The 16,308-nt window shown below is 41.4% G+C and overlaps 2 protein-coding genes across 22 annotated transcripts in view; both read right to left on the bottom strand.

Moving 5' to 3' along the window:
- Positions 1 to 2,543, bottom strand: part of mybpha (myosin binding protein Ha) — a 46,697-nt gene extending 44,154 nt beyond the window's left edge. For 2 of the 4 annotated variants that reach the window (NM_200558.2, NM_001331200.1), the window contains 1 exon segment: positions 2,201 to 2,543. In NM_200558.2, the coding sequence (NP_956852.2) occupies positions 2,201 to 2,396 (196 nt within the window). In that variant the 5' untranslated portion in view covers positions 2,397 to 2,543. 4 annotated transcript variants of the gene reach the window in all.
- A 1,809-nt stretch (positions 2,544 to 4,352) lies between these two features.
- nav1a (neuron navigator 1a) overlaps positions 4,353 to 16,308 on the bottom strand; it is a 274,565-nt gene continuing 262,609 nt past the window's right edge. For 12 of the 18 annotated variants that reach the window (XM_087306507.1, XM_087306508.1, XM_087306510.1 and 9 more), the window contains 2 exons: positions 11,911 to 12,114; positions 4,353 to 11,823 (listed from right to left, as the gene is read on the bottom strand). In XM_087306507.1, coding sequence (XP_087162633.1) covers positions 11,740 to 11,823; positions 11,911 to 12,114 — 288 coding nt within the window. In that variant the 3' untranslated portion in view covers positions 4,353 to 11,739. The remainder of the gene's footprint in view (positions 11,824 to 11,910; positions 12,115 to 16,308) is intronic. The other 6 variants (XR_015523120.1, XR_015523118.1, XR_015523121.1 and 3 more) reach the window with 2 other exon arrangements.

Genomic DNA, 16,308 nt, shown 5'->3' with positions numbered 1-16,308 from the left:
TGAAGTTGTATCATTATTAATTATAGTGATTGCTACATAATGAAGCTATACCCACCACCACAGTAAGTCAACCGATTAATATTTGTTTCTTAATTATTTTGTTTTTATTATGTTATTTAATATTTTATCATTATTAACATCTACAGTAACTGATACTGCAATGAAACGAGTAATCTGGTATTAGCCACTGTCAATTAATCAACGAAAATAGACATTATTTACAGTTTTATTCATAGTACTATATTATTTACAGCAAATGCAATTGCTGTAAAAGTTGATTTGATGATTTCAGTCCCCACTGTAAGCAAATATTTATTGCTATTTTAAATATTATTTACAGAAATCGCTTCTACAATAACAATTGCTAAAAATAATCAGCACTACTGTTGACAAACCAACTAAAAAGCCAAAAAAAAAAAACACTTTAAGAAACTATATCTACAGTTTTATTATTATTATTATTATCATTAATAATAATAATAATAATATTAATAATAATAATAATAATTATTATTATTATAAATACTTGTATTATTATTATTATTATTATTATTATTATTATTATTATTATTATTATTATTATTTATACTCTTATTTTTTAATATTATTATTGATCATTGGTAGTAGTAGTAGTAGTAGTAGTAGTAGTAGTAGTAGTAGCAGCAGCAGCAGCAGCAGAAATGTTATATTAATTGCAGCAACAGAAAGTATTCCTTGCCACTTAACAACAACAAATAATAATAATAATAATAATAATAAAGACAACAGACAACAAAATTAAACCTATAAATATCTCAGTTTTAGTAGTAGTGTTGATAATATTTACAGTATTTGCTACTACAATTAAACCAAATAAATAATGGACAAAATAAACACTTTATTCATGTATAGCTTTATTATTATTATTATTATTATTATTATTATTTTGTGGACCCCTTAGTCATTAGTGGCTGGCAGGGCTGTTGCAGGGCCCCTAAAGTTCCCCTTTTCCCCCCTCTAGCTTCGCCCCTGACAGTGACACACGTTTTGTCAAAATTGATGTGCACATTTTAGGGAAGAACTTTGTCATGATCCTAGACGTGAGTTAAAGTAACTCTTGCTTTTCAGTAGAGGGAGCATGCAAATCCTTAATCTCACACAGCAGCGCAGCCGTCATTCATTTATTTTACTCCAATAAAAAAAATAACTTAATAGCACTATTGAGTAGCAGTTTTACAGTTTACCTGAATTTTTTTAGATTATGTTATGTACTGTATGTTATTTTAACCCTTGTCTATTGTTAAAATTCACTACCCTTTCAATATGTTTGTGGCTGTGTTTGCCCCATTTACTTCCAATATAACCACATGTTTACTGTTGATCATCAGTTGGCAACATTATTCCTTTAGATAGGCTTGTGTCAAAAAGTTTCTGCCTTTTATATTAAGTTCCATGGTGTAAAACAATAAATTATAGCGTGTTCTGAGAGCTGATGTTCTTATTTCTTTAATTTTATGAAACATATCAAGGTAAGTGAACAAATGTCTTTCTTTCACACTCTAACTAAGCTTTTTTTTTGCCACTGTAATACAGTAAAAATCACAAATGTTACCTCTACCCAACAGGAAAAACCACCAACAATCAAGAATGCATGATTGTGTCATGGCTTTGCAATCAAAAAATGTGGTTATAATGGAAGTCAATAGGGCAAAAAATAGAGTTCAGATATTCTGATATTCAGACTTTCTGCTTAATAATATAATTTCAGAAAAATATTGTTTGCAAATTATAAACAGGGAAATCATATTAGCAGCAAATGACTATCATCATACAGCATTGTTCACAATCAATTAGATAGTGCTAATGTTGTTTAGGAGTCATACATGCATGCTAATTCTGATCGAATATTCAAAGTAACATGGAAAACAATATAGAGACTGCTAAATGAACGAATGTGCTAATTTAAAACCATCTTTACCTCTATGGGCAAAACAACCCCCAACATAATGATAGGTTAGTGAATTTGTGCAGAGTTTATTTTGAAAAATTTCAAAGCATTTTCCCAAAATGTGTCAAAATAAAACTTGTCGCCAAAAACTATTCCACTTGCTGAAACACAGAGAAAGATGTGGCCAAATTAAGCCTCAAAATCACCCCAGAGTGTATGAAACATCTCCAATAGTACACAAGGGTTAAAATGATAGGGTTACAATCGCAGTACCTTCAGCAACAGGTGCCTCTGGAGCGGGTGTAGTTTCCTCCACGGCCGCTGGAGCTGCAGCTTCTACCGGCGGATCTTCAGCAGGAGGCGCCTCCACCGGAGCGGTCTCGGGCACGGGCGCCGGCGCTGCGGGCTTCTCCTCTTTCTCAGCAGCCTTCTTGGCTGACTTTTTGATAGGTGCTGGTTTGGCTGGCATGATGCTTGGGGAAAACTCAACAGGGTTGCTGGGCTTTGAAACATCAGTTGAATTTATAGCGCCCGTGAGAGTGTGGGGGACTCCTCCTCTGCTTTAAATAGCCCTCAGATTGATGAATCTGCTCTTATCAACACTGGAATAATTCACTCAATACTCATTACTCAGACTACAACTCAGTGTCATGTATTTTAGTGCGTAGACTAGAGTTCAAATGATTTCTGACTCTAACGCTATTTAACCTTTGTTAAACCCCTTTCCTTTTAATACAACTTCTGTGTTTATGTCTACTTTGGTCATTTGGCGCCCTCTCTCGTCATAAATTATAAGCGCAACGTGATGTCCCTGCAGAAAAATCCAGCTAAAACCAGCCTAGGATGGTTGGCTGGTTTTAGCTGGTCGACCAGACTGGTTTTAGAGGGGTTTTGGCCATTTCCAGGCTGGTTTCCAGCCATTTCCAGCCTGGTCTTAGCTGGTCAGGCAGGAAACTGACCAGCTATATCCAGCTAAAACCAGCTTGACCAGCCTGGTTTAAGCTGGACATAGCTGGTTTTGGCTGGGCTCCCAGCCTGGCTAGGCTGGTCAAGCTGGTTTTAGCTGGTCATCTCCCAGCCTGACCAGCTAAGACCAGGCTGGAAATGGCTGGAAGCAAGCCTGGAAATGGCCAAAACCCCTCTAAAACCAGCTCGGTTGACCAGCTAAAACCAGCCTAGGCTGGTTTAAGCTGTTTTTTTCAGTAGGTGTAGTTACACAATTACGATGGAAGACGGAGACAAAGTTATTCGAATAGCTGTTGTGTTTTATTTTAGTTCCAACCCAAAATGAAACACCTCATCCAGCTAATCACGCTCTTTCTAGGTGTGCTAGAAACTTCCAGGGAACAGGTGAATTGGGTAGGCTAAATTGTGCGTAGTGTGTGAATGTGTGTGTGGATGTTTCCCAGAGATGGGTTGCGGCTGGAAGGGCATCCGCTGCATGAAAAAACTTAATTCCGCTGTGGTGACCCCGGATTAATAAAAGGACTAAGCCGACAAGAAAATGAATAAATGAATGAATGAATAAAACTTAATTGAAAACAGAAGCGGCGACAAGGTGGCTCGGTGGTTTGTAGTAGTTGGTGAAAACAGAAGTTGAATCTTGAAGACTTTTACAGCCCTTTTTTTATATTAACCCTTTAATATTTCTCGTTGTACCTGTTGTTTTTCAAATGGTCCTCCATGTCTAGTTCACTAAATAAAGCCTTTGTCCACCCTGTCATGCCAATGTCCACCCTGTCATCTTGTTTTCCACTGTCATGTTCACTTTTTATGAAAATAAATTATATATATAACCTCAAAAAACATCTTGTGTGATTCCTTGATTAACCAATGAGGGCTAGTTCATTCATTCATTTTCTTGTCAGCTTAGTCCCTTTATTAATCCGGGGGCACCACCGCAGAATGAACCGCCAACTTATCCAGCACGTTTTTACGCAGCAGATGCCCTTCAAGCCGCAAACCATCTCTGAGAAACATCCACACACACACTCATACACTACGGACAATTCAGCCTACCCAATTCACCTTTAACGCATGTCTTTGGACTGTGGGGGAAACCGGAGCACCTGGAGGAAATCCACGCGAACGCAGGGAGAACGTGCAAATTCACACAGAAACACCAACTGAGCCGAAGTTCGAACCAGCGACCCAGCAACCTTCTTGCTGTGTGGCGACAGCACTACCTACTGCGCCACTGCGTCGCCTAAGGGCTAGTTAATATTGAAGTTTGACAAACTACTTAAGATCTTGGGTTTTAACCTGAACAGAATGTGCAATGATTGCATATTTTATGGGGAAATAAATGTTTTGTACATTATTTCATTAATATAAATACAAAACAAAACAAAACAAAAATGTATCTGGATTAGTGTAGACAAAAACACGAGACCATAATAAACTTGAGAGCAGAAAACAAGAAGTGTTCGTGTAGGGATGGCACGAGTTTATTGAAAACGTTGAGTGAATACTTGATGGATGAAATTCTCTCAGCTCAGCACATGCCTTTATAACCCCTTTCCAGCAGACAATTTGTAAAATATTATAATAACAATAATCATAAAAACAACAATAACCAAAGGTGTCTCATCTTAGGGCCGATTCTTTCAATATTTTACTGTGATTGTGGTCGCAGATGAGGTTACTATTTACAATGTTTACAATTGCAATGTCCTATACAAAATAGAAAGATTTATTAAAGAGAAAGCAACATCCAAAAGGAAAAAAAAAAAGAAGACAAAGTTTTTGTTTGAAATCCCAGCGGGACGTATAAGGTCCGATGTGTTTTTCCAGACAAACAATGGCGACCAAACACCAAACCTGCACATTAGCTTATCACATATACCATTGTCATCTGTCATTGGTGCTGACGACTTAACTAAAACATTATTCCAACGCTGCATAGTGACAAAATCATCAGTTCTTATTAAAACTTGTGAAACAATAAAAAAAACATGAGTCTAAAAAGCACACGTTTTAAATTATTATTACTGTGCCTTCATGAACATTCAGCGTTGTTAATCATAAACCAGTAAAAATAATCAATAAATTAATCAAGACTCCATTTAAGGTTATCCAATGTACACCAGTTCTTACTCAAAGACAGCAGATATGATAAAGCACACTGTAACATGATGTAAATATATCTTTAACGTGAAAAGAGACGGTGGGCAATGGCTTTCGTATGTGCTAGCTGGCAAAACAGCCTCAGTTTCCAGCACATTTGGAAACGAGTCTGCAGACGAGCTCAAATCTCAAAGTAATTTATAGGCTAGCATGAATAAACGCATAGCTCTTTCACTAGCATTCTTATCCTCCACAGCAAGCAATCCCTTGCAAAACTATTAGGTATTGCAATGTAGGCTTATATTAGGCACATTTTCAAGACGAATACTGGGAAATATTCCCCCAAAGCCCCAAACTATCCATAGGCTATATTAAAGGAACACTTCATTGGCTTTTATGCAGCGTCCCTAGAGTTAAACTGTGGAATTTTAACATTTTATGAATTGGTTCAGCTGATCTTCTGATCATGCGGGAGCACTTTTAGCTTAGCTTAGCATAAATCATTGATTTGGATTAGATCAGGGCTGCGTCCGAAATCGCATACTTCCAAACTATATAGTATGCTAAAATCAGTATGCGAGCCGAGTAGTATGTCGAATTCATAGAATTCGAAAATCAGTATGTGAGAAGTACCCAGATTACTTCCGGCGAGATTCTGAAGTGTGCATCCTATGCACGCTGCGCTATACCAAGATGCCCTGCGAGATAATTCCTGAATGGGAGTGAAGTGACGCAACTGATGCAGGTAGGGCTTGTGGCAAAGACAAAATGGCGGATGTAGTACGTCCGAATTCCATTCATATTTTTCACGTTCATACTGTATAGAACGTACTTTTCTAACGGCTGAATAGTATGTTTAAATTCAAATGCAGTACCTACTGAGTAGTAGGCGGTTTTGGACGCAACCCTCGCATGTCCAGACTTGGTCGGGGAGGGCATGCAGATTTTAGCTACAACTTGCTTTAACACACCTGGAAGGATGTTTCTAGAATGCCTAGTAAGAACTTGATTAGCTAGCCCAGGTGTGTCTGATTGGGGTTGGAACTAAACTTTGCAGGACACCGGACCTCCAGGACCGAGTCTGAACATCTCTGGATTAGACGATTATCATGTCATGTGAAAACTTAAAAATAAGAGTTTCAATAATTTCCCTATATTTAAAGCCTGACTATTTTGTAGTTATAATTGTGTAGAAAGACAGAAAGAAAATTAACAGTTGCTATTTCCAAAGCTGATTTAGCTAGGAACTATTCTCTCATTGTGGTGTAATAATCAAGGAACTTTGCTGCTGCACCGTGACTGCAACATGCACAATGATGATGTGCCTGGAAATAGTCCCCAGCTAGATAACATCAATAGATAAAATCATTACGCCTGCTGCAGTTAATTCCAAAAAAAAAAAAAGTGAAGTGTTCCTTTAAGGGAAGTTTATGATCATACAAAGAGCTGTTAAGACAGATTTTGAGGTACTTGTGTGATTTGAAACTCTGCCGCTACTTCCGTTTTACCATTTTGTAATGGGTTGTTGGAGCCTGATCTCACGAGAAAACGTAAGTATTTTACGTTTTTCCAGTTTAGTGGCTAATTCCTACAAATTCAGTTGTACGAAATTGTACGATTTTAAAAAATAGGCGTGGCATCTAACCCCACCCCTAAACCCAAACGTCATTGGGAGATGAGCAAATCGTACTAAATTGTACGAATTCGATCGTACAAATTCATATGAAATAGCCACTAAATCAAAAAGCTACGAAGTGCTGTGAGATTGTGTTGGTTGTTGCGGCCAACTTATTCGTAAAAGCTATTTAGTACCTTGTACGATCCGGAAGAATATACGGAGGACACTTTTATAGAGAAAAAATGTACATAGGCAACATGATCTAGTTAGTTTGTGGCAGTTAATTTGCCCCTACAGGAAAGGCCATAACTGAGAGCTGACTGATGTAAATCTAACCAGACACATTCAGTTTATAGTTGTTATATGTTGTCATTGTCATGTTTATTCTACCATCGACCTATTTGTATGTATTTTTGGCTTTTTTTTTGTGGAACTCCTATTTACAAACACCAGACTAAGATCTTTTAGTAAAAAAGTACTAAAAAAAGACCTTTAAAAAAACACTCCTCTGGTTATTCATTTGGAGAGCTTTGTCTGAGAGTAACAGGACACGTAAACACGAGCACAAGCATCATTGTAAGCACTGGGAGTGTTGGCAAACTGATATTTTGATTTAATTTACATTCTGCATTTGAAACGGCACGGTAACGCTGCTACTAACACCAGTTAGCATGAGAAGATCAATTAGGTAGAATATCACTTTGCTCTTGTAGATTGGTTGCCAACACATCCTTTAGGCGTCTCACGATAAGGTGCCTTTTTAAACTGTTTTTTTTTCTCAAAGTTAAAGCTTTCATGCATGTTCTGGAGCACCTGTTATCAGCCAACAGCAAATGCATTCATGAGTTACAATCCACCATTGTAATTTTTTTTACTGCCTGTTACAGGAATGATTCAAGAGATGTGGGGTTATTCTCTGACTAGATAAAAACCAATTCCGTTGTCACTTTGTTAGATCAGACTAACGTAAACATATGTACATAAGCGTGTGTACAACTGTAAGATTTGCTTTGAACTTCCAGACATAACAAAGGCCAAACATAAATTATCAAACCTCCTCTAGACAAAACAAACTGCTTAAGCTATTTCGACTTTGTTCACACTGTAAACAATCCTGATTTGTTTTCAAACCCAATCCACGAGCATCTTATTTGGCAGGAGCTTAAATTGTTCAGGCAGTGGAGTCAATATCCAGTATATCTGTGGCCCTGTTTCATTTGGTATTACGATTTATATTCACCAGCTTTCGGCACCAAATCAGGTGTAAACGGTGTCTAAAATGTTTTGTGATCAGATCACTGAAACCACATTCGGAGGTATTCAATAATGAATGTTGCCACGTCATATTTGTAATGTAAATGCGTACTGGTCTGAAATGCATGGCATACTCAATTATTATGATAATTCTAAGACATTTTGTGGGAAAATGCACTAAAATAAGTGATAAAATACTCAGTCAGCCAAAAGGTTGTTGAGAGTGTACACTTTGCAGCCATTTTAAGTCATTTTAGTTAATAATTTAAAAATAAATATATAAAACAAGAAGTAAAAAAAATCTACTTCAGAAGACATGCGCTAACCCCCTGATGCCGTATGGGTTAGTTTTATGATGCACTTCAAAAAAAGAGTCACTAAGCAACAACATTATACATCACAAAGTGAAGTTTCACAAACTAATTTCGAGAGGAGCACGTGATATGATTGAGCATGACTGGTGTCCCATCTGTAATCAGTAATAACCCAATCAGAATGTTCCAAGCTTACTATAAGTGGATCGTTTTCTTCCTAATGCTCTAACTTAGTTTTGGAAGAATCCCCCTTCCACCCCATCTCCTCCTTGTCCTCGCTTTTCTAAGGGGGAGCTCTCGAGATCTACCTGATCTCAGATCCCTTATATGCTTATTGACTTGGCGGAAGCCTTGGGCTCAGGTTCTCTTTTCAAGCTCAGGGTTCGCTCCCGGGACAGCATGCCATACCTGGTATAAACGCCAAGCATATCCAAGTGGGAACTACTCTGACTGTGTTCATCTGATATACACAGATAATGGCTTGAGGGTGAGTAAATTATTGGGTGATTTTATTTTTGGGTGAACCATTCCTTTTAATTTGTTTGTAAGATTTAAACTTGGGCTTGTTTATTCATCAGAACTTCTGTGGCTGCACTGCATGCTCGCAAACTGGCATAGAATCTGATAATGACAACAGATTATGATCTAAATCGCTGCTGCCATTGAAATCCTTTAAGCTCTCTTACTTTCACAGTTGCAGTTAAGTGCCAATATGTTGATGAACAGCATTCGACACACAAAATAATGTGACAAAATATATTGAATTCAACAATGCAAAGCCAGACACATTTAAAATGTATGTAAATACCAAGTGGAAACAGGGCCTGCAGGAGTTGCTACATTAATGACATCAGTGAATTGGGTTTGGAGTGTCAGCGAGAACAAAGCCTTTGATTTTTATTCATGAGCACCTTGGATGTTGAAAGTAAACCTGACAATATACTGTCATTGTCAACGTTCCAATCCAAGTCACAGCACATTTTATTTGTGGCGTAACTGCAAACAAGCAAGTCATTTGGATGCTTAAAGGTTCAAGAAACCCTTGAAAACTTTTTTTTTGAGATTTTAACAGATTTGTGTGTGTTGAGCATCAGCTAAGACGATGTTAGCACCTGTCAGCTTTAATTGTGGGTTAAACTGGATAATTTTGAGCTTTTGTCAGCCAATTTCAGCTTCCGGGTTTAAGATGATTTTTGAGCCGGGATCAAAATCGGTGACGTATCGCAAAACTGCAAGTGCAAAGATGACTCGTCGGTTTTTCATTATTATTCATAGTGGAGTTTTCGTTTCCTGTGAGAAGAGCCAGCTTCTTAATTATAAGGCAAGACAGACTTGCCAGTGCCAAGCTGTGAGACCCTAAGTCAGAGATGGGCAAACTTGATCCTCGAGGGCCGGTGTCCCTGCAGAGTTTTGTTCCAACACTAGTCAAACACACCTGAACAACCTAATCAGTGCCTTCAAGATCACTAGAAAGCTACAGACAGGTGTGTTTAATTAGGGTTGGAGCAAAACTATGCAGGGCACCGGCCCTCCAGGATCAAGTTTGCCCATCCCTGCCCTAGGTTGATGACTGTGTGGGATTGCATCCACGGACCCACGGCACATAGTATTTAGCCATTCATAAAGGGTCGTATATAATTGTTTTCATGATCCACAGGGTTTGTTGCATGTTTTCCCCGCGATCCCATCAAGGCTGATACAGCAAAGCTGTTTGTATGCAGCAAGCAATTTTGTCAGGAGAGTTGTACGAGAATTGGTGAATGCATGGACTTTGTTCTTTATAAGTGGAGTTTATTCACATTTAGTCACATCGTTGTGCTGCTGTGTTCATCTAAATCCTTCAGAATTTCAGCAGCTAATGGTTAAAATAGACAGGGCAAGAGACCTGGAGCACCAAGTCTGCATTCAGACCCGGACATTGAGGGAAAAGTTCTCATTGTTTATATGAACACGATTATCTTTATAATGATATAAATTGTGGTTCTCTGTATATGAAATTACAAATGACAAATGTAGCAGGGCATTAAATTACTGTTTATTTCTTTGCATTTTAACTTTGTAAACTATAAAATCACGCATCTCCTTGCGGTTTGTGTCTCATTTTGTGAGCTAACTGACAGCAGTTATTCGCTCCCCTCTTTCTCCCCTGCTCTGCTGGCCACGCCCACTCCTGCCTCTGATGGCGGAGCTCTACGCCCATTATGATGCTTTTTTTTTCAAATTCTGAGGTAGACTTGAACCGAAAGATGGGGGTTTCATGGCCCTTTAAAATAATCTCCACAAGAATAAACTCATCTTCACTTCACATATAGTTTGAATGGCTTGCATGTTTAGCTGTGCATGAGACATGGTGGACTGTAGAAAATGAAGTATTCGTAGGCCTTAGAGTCAATGCACTGGATGCAAATAATTACCGAAGGTATGACGTTACAAACTACTCTCAGGCACTGGTAACAGCACATCTGTTATTACTGACAGCGATTAAATCGCCTGAGATGAACCATATCAACTGTTTATCATGCTCAGCTTTGCTGTATCACCAAATGTCGCTAAAAAGCAACTTTCATTTTACAATGAATGACCGATAATATCAGACGGCAGATCACACGAGGTTCACTGTCTGCTCTCCCACTGGTAGACGCTACATTGCGTCAAAATTGCATATAGTTGAACTTTACTCAACTTGTCCATCGCTGACAATCTCTATTGCTCTCCAATTGTCAATGAAAATGAACAACTTGGTTGGTTGCTTCGTCTATAAAAAAGGTCCTTGAATTATGAACAGACAGTGCTTTTTTTTTTCTTGAAAGCTATAAATCAAAGTGCATCCTTTCAAGGGATCTACAGTCTATGCCCGTCTACTTCATATCAGCATGTTTGAATAATGCATCCTGGTTATGGGTATGTACTGCACCTTGAAACTGCATCACTATGCAAACTGTGAGGTAATACAGAGTTATATTCGGATTGCTATGGAACTGACTTTTATGATATATGGAGGGACATCATTTAAGGCTGAATTCTAAGCACCGTCTTGTACACGTGAGTTGGTCTAAATGGCGTGATATTGTAACCGCACCTTTGTGCACAGGCTTCAGGTGTCTTGATCTTGAGGATGGAGTTTCAGTACTCTTGCAAATAAATTGATTTTTGGTCCATATGGGCAGATATTACCCAAAACAGAAGTAATATTGAACAAATGTGGAGCACATTTTGTTACTGGTATAGAAGATAAGAACATCTCATCTTCACAATCATCCAATCTTCACAATCTTCTGTTGCAAGTATTGCCATGCAACTTGCAGGTTAGATAAGCAAAGGAAGGACTTGTTAAGACAACAGTGCAAAACAGATTCCTGCCAAATCTGGCAAGATCAGTTCTTTCGTTTTTCTTTCAGATTGAGAGTTTTGTCTGCCCCGACCTGGATGTTCTTGAGAGTTCCTCTTCTTGACTCTCGCAAACCTTTTGAAGGAGACAGGAGGTGCAAATCCGCTGTACAGAACAGTATTTTGTAACAGCTCTAGCCATAATCAAGCTTTGTACGTTCTTCAGCTCAAGCCTAGAAAGTGGGGTTGCCTGAAATGTCCCGTTCTGGAGATTCAATGTAGTTTGCAGACTCCTGGAGTTTCAGCAGCATCGCCATCTAATTGAAGGACAGAACGATAACAGCACATCAGTATACTTCCCATTTGCTCAAACAGGCTCAGGTTTAGCTGTACTAGACACTCACCAGTGGATCGGACTCCATGGTAGGCAAGGCAGTGTCCCTGTGGGACCTTTCATCATTGGACTGCTGTGCTGGAGCAGTGTTGGGGCAAGTGGTTGGTGGAGGAAGGTGGAAAAGTTTGGCCTGGTCCTGTTGAGCTGAAGGCCATGGTAGAGTATCTCTCACCCACTCCACTGGATCCTCCCATGCTGCTTTTTGACCATGGACCTGAAACATATGAATGCAGAAATTGAGTTTCAAGACTCCACTGCACTTTGACATTGCACAAACAGTGTGCATGATCCAACAAAGAACCATGTTTGGTAACACTTTATAATAACTACACACTATAAATCATTTATTAAACATTAGCAAATAGTGAACTCATTATCTGTTAAGTATTAACTCCACATTAATAAGTGTTAGTAAGCAGTTTATAACTGCAGCTATAACTGCAACTCCATTCTTAACTTATAAGCACCTATAAAATGTGTTTAATAATTGTATTTTCATACTTAGTTAATGATTTATTTTTCATTACTAAATTAAGTATCAAATTATTTACTAACTGTTTGTATTTAAGAGTAGTTAAGGGTTTTTAGGATCATTCAGAATGAGTTATTACATGATTAATAAACTATTGAAATCAACATTTATATGTCTTATTATTCAGGCATATGGTAATGGTTACTATATATTTTAATAAATGCTTTATTAACTCAACTTCATGCAGTTTTGTGACCTAATCTAAAGTGAGGACTATTCATGCTTTATAAAAGCAAGGCAACAGAGGCACTAATATTTCTAGTCACAGAGAAAAGTAGCAGACACTGAAATGCATGTGGTCATGTTGATGTCAGGGTAGAAAGGGAACAGATTCAAATGCAGGTGAAACAAATTTATTCTTCTCAAAAAAACACAAAATATCCTCAAAAGGCAGTTCAAAACTCAAAAACTGGACTCAGAAATCGGCGCAGTTCCGGGCGCTACCACCAGATGGCAGGAGAGCACTCCCAAGGCTTCACTGGGCAGCAGAAGGAGAGATGAAAGGAATAAGGGGAGTTCCGGATAATACCGCCAGGGGGCGATAGAGCGATACCAGACGCTCGGCCAGCACCGGAGAAGAAGAGCCTTACGGGGTACTGCTGGGCGTTCTCTCTTGGTGGAGATTCAGTAGTGAGAATGGGACAGCCAGACCAAACCACAGCGAGCCGGATGACAGGACAAAGTATCAAAATAAAGTAAGGAGAGAAAAAACGAAACCAAAACAAGCAGGAGCTTGGAGTCTGGGGAAACAGGACACGACAAGACAGATTACTCACAATGGATATTAGCTTACAAGCCTCACGAGCATGCAAAACGGACTGACGAAAGACAAGAGACGAGAGGAGACTAAATAGGGGAGAAATCAAGCAGCAACAGGTGAAGGAGAGGATCGCAAATTGATTACCAGGTCTCTAAGGCGGGGAAACAAAAAGCACGCGGACAAGAAGCACGTGGCCAGCTGTCAAAACAAACCCACGTGCTCCAAACACACAAAGACAACGCAAACAGGTAAGTGATTCCATACTCTTAACAGTACCCCCCCCTCCCAGGGGCGCCACCTGGCGCCCCCAGAAGGGGCTCACCTCGCCGCCGATGGAAGTCCACGATCAACGACCGGTCCAAGATGTCCCGTGCCGGAATCCAAGACCTCTCCTCCGCACCATAGCCCTCCCAGTCCACGAGGTATTGGAAACCCCGACCACGACGTCTCCGGTCAAGGAGTCTCTTCACAGTATAGACCGGAGTGCCGTCCACCAGACGAGGGGGAGGTGGAGCCGGGGAAGTAACAGGGTTGAGTGGGGATTTGATAACAGGCTTTACCCTGGATACATGAAAAACAGGGTGAACCCGACCAAGAGTGCAAGGAAGCTTGAGCCGAACCGTCACTGGACTCAAGACTTTAGTGATTCGGTATGGCCCAATGAACCTGGGTGCCAGCTTGCGAGAAGGCACACGGAGAGGCAGGTCCCTTGTAGACAGCCAAACCTTTTGACCACAAACAAAAAGGGGAGCAGGAGTCCGGTGGCGGTCAGCCGCCCTCTTAGTTCGTCTGGAAGCCTGGGCCAAGGCCTCCTTAGCCCTCCTCCATGTGTGGCGACACCTTCGGACAAAGGCCAAGGCAGACGGAACAGCGGCATCGGGTTCCTGAGCGGGGAACAAAGGGGGTTGATAACCAACAGAACATTGGAAAGGGGACATACCTGTAGAAGCTACCGGCAGGGAGTTGTGGGCATATTCAATCCAAGACAACTGCTGGCTCCAAGAGCCCGGATTTTGAGACACCAGACAGCGGAGACTTCTCTCAAGATCCTGATTGGCTCGTTCAGTTTGCCCATTGGTCTGGGGGTGAAAACCTGAGGACAGACTCGTAGAGGCCCCGATCTGTCTACAGAACTCTTTCCAAAACCGGGAGACAAATTGGGGTCCTCTGTCAGAGACCACATCCATCGGAAGGCCATGAATCCGGAAGACGTGGTCAACTACCGCCTGAGCAGTCTCCTTGGCTGATGGGAGTTTGGGTAAAGGGATAAAATGGGCCGCTTTAGAGAAACGGTCCACCACTGTTAAGATTACAGTGTTACCTCTCGATGGGGGTAGGCCAGTGATAAAATCAAGAGCCACATGTGACCAGGGTCGAGAGGGAATGGGAAGGGGACGTAACAGACCAATGGGTGGCCGATTAGATGTCTTATTCTGGGCACATACAAAACAAGCCAATACAAACTGTCTGACGTCTTGGGCCATTGAAGGCCACCAAAATCGCTGTTGGATATTGACCAGCGATCTCCGGACTCCTGGGTGACAGGCTACTCTGGACTCATGACCCCACTGGAGTACTTCGGATCTTAAACTGGCTGGCACAAATAGCCTTCCCTCTGGACACCCTTCTGGAGCTCCCCCTCCTCGCACGGCCTCCTCTACCCGCCGTTCGATGTCCCAGGAGAGAGTTCCCACCACCACCTCTCTAGGAAGGATGGCTTCGGGGGTAGCCTCTCCTCCTGGCACATCAAACAGGCGGGAGAGTGCATCAGGTTTTATATTTTTGGACCCAGGCCGGTATGAGAGGGAAAAATTAAAGCGTCCGAAGAAAAGTGCCCATCGGGCCTGACGGGAACTCAATCTCTTGGCTGAACGGATATATTCTAGATTTTTGTGGTCCGTCCAGACCAAGAACGGTTGTGCCGCCCCCTCCAACCAGTGGCGCCACTCACCCAGGGCCAGCCTGACCGCCAGCAGCTCTCTGTTACCAATGTCATAGTTTCGTTCGGCTGGGCTCAGACGGTGAGAGAAGAAGGCACACGGATGCACCTTCCCATCCCTAGAGGATCGCTGAGATAAGACCGCGCCTATCCCGACCTCCGAGGCATCCACCTCAACGATAAACTGCCGTTTAGGATCTGGAAGACAAAGGACAGGAGCAGTGATGAAACGGGACTTGAGAACATCAAAGGCCTCCTGTGCCTGACTGTGCCATATAAACGGTACCTTAGGTGAGGTGAGAGCCGTTAAGGGTGCAGCGACCGAGCTAAAGTTCCGGATGAACCGTCTATAAAAGTTGGCAAATCCAAGGAACCGCTGCAGAGCCTTACGAGAGTCAGGGACTGGCCACTTGGCAACGGCCCTTACCTTAGCGGGATCAGCCTTAATGCCCTCCGTCGAGACAATATGCCCCAGGAACGAAACAGACTTGCTGTGGAACACGCACTTCTCCGCTTTGACATACAGCTGGTTTTCCAGCAGCCGCTGTAGCACCTGGCGGACATGCTGAGTGTGTACCTGTTCTGACTCAGAAAAGATAAGAATATCGTCAAGGTACACAAAGACAAATCTGTTTACCATGTCTCTCAGCACATCATTCACCAGGGCCTGGAAGACTGCAGGGGCATTGGTGAGCCCGAAGGGTAGAACTCGGTATTCAAAATGCCCCGTTGGTGTGTTGAACGCAGTCTTCCACTCATCCCCCTCACGTATCCGGATCAGGTGATAGGCATTACGGAGGTCTAGTTTAGTAAAGACCTTGGCTCCCTGCAATAACTCAAAGGCAGAAGACATTAAAGGCAGAGGATACCTGTTCTTAACAGTAATGTCATTAAGGCCTCTGTAGTCAATACAAGGGCGCAGAGAACCATCCTTCTTTTTAACAAAGAAGAACCCAGCCCCGGCTGGAGAGGAAGAGGGACGGATGAGGTCGGCTTCTAAAGACTCTCGAATATACCGGTCCATAGCCTCTCTCTCAGGAGCAGAAAGGGAATACAATCGACCCTTTGGCGGAGAAGTGCCTGGGAGGAGTTCGATGGCACAATCGTATGGCCGGTGCGGAGGCAAGGAAGTGGCTCGAGACTTGCTGAAGACCTGGCGAAGATCGTGGTACTCCAC

This window comes from Danio rerio, chromosome 23, assembly GCF_052040795.2.
Source record: "Danio rerio strain M-AB ecotype USA chromosome 23, GRCz13ab, whole genome shotgun sequence".
NCBI lineage: Eukaryota > Metazoa > Chordata > Actinopteri > Cypriniformes > Danionidae > Danio > Danio rerio.
This window is presented reverse-complemented; position numbering and strand designations above follow the sequence as displayed.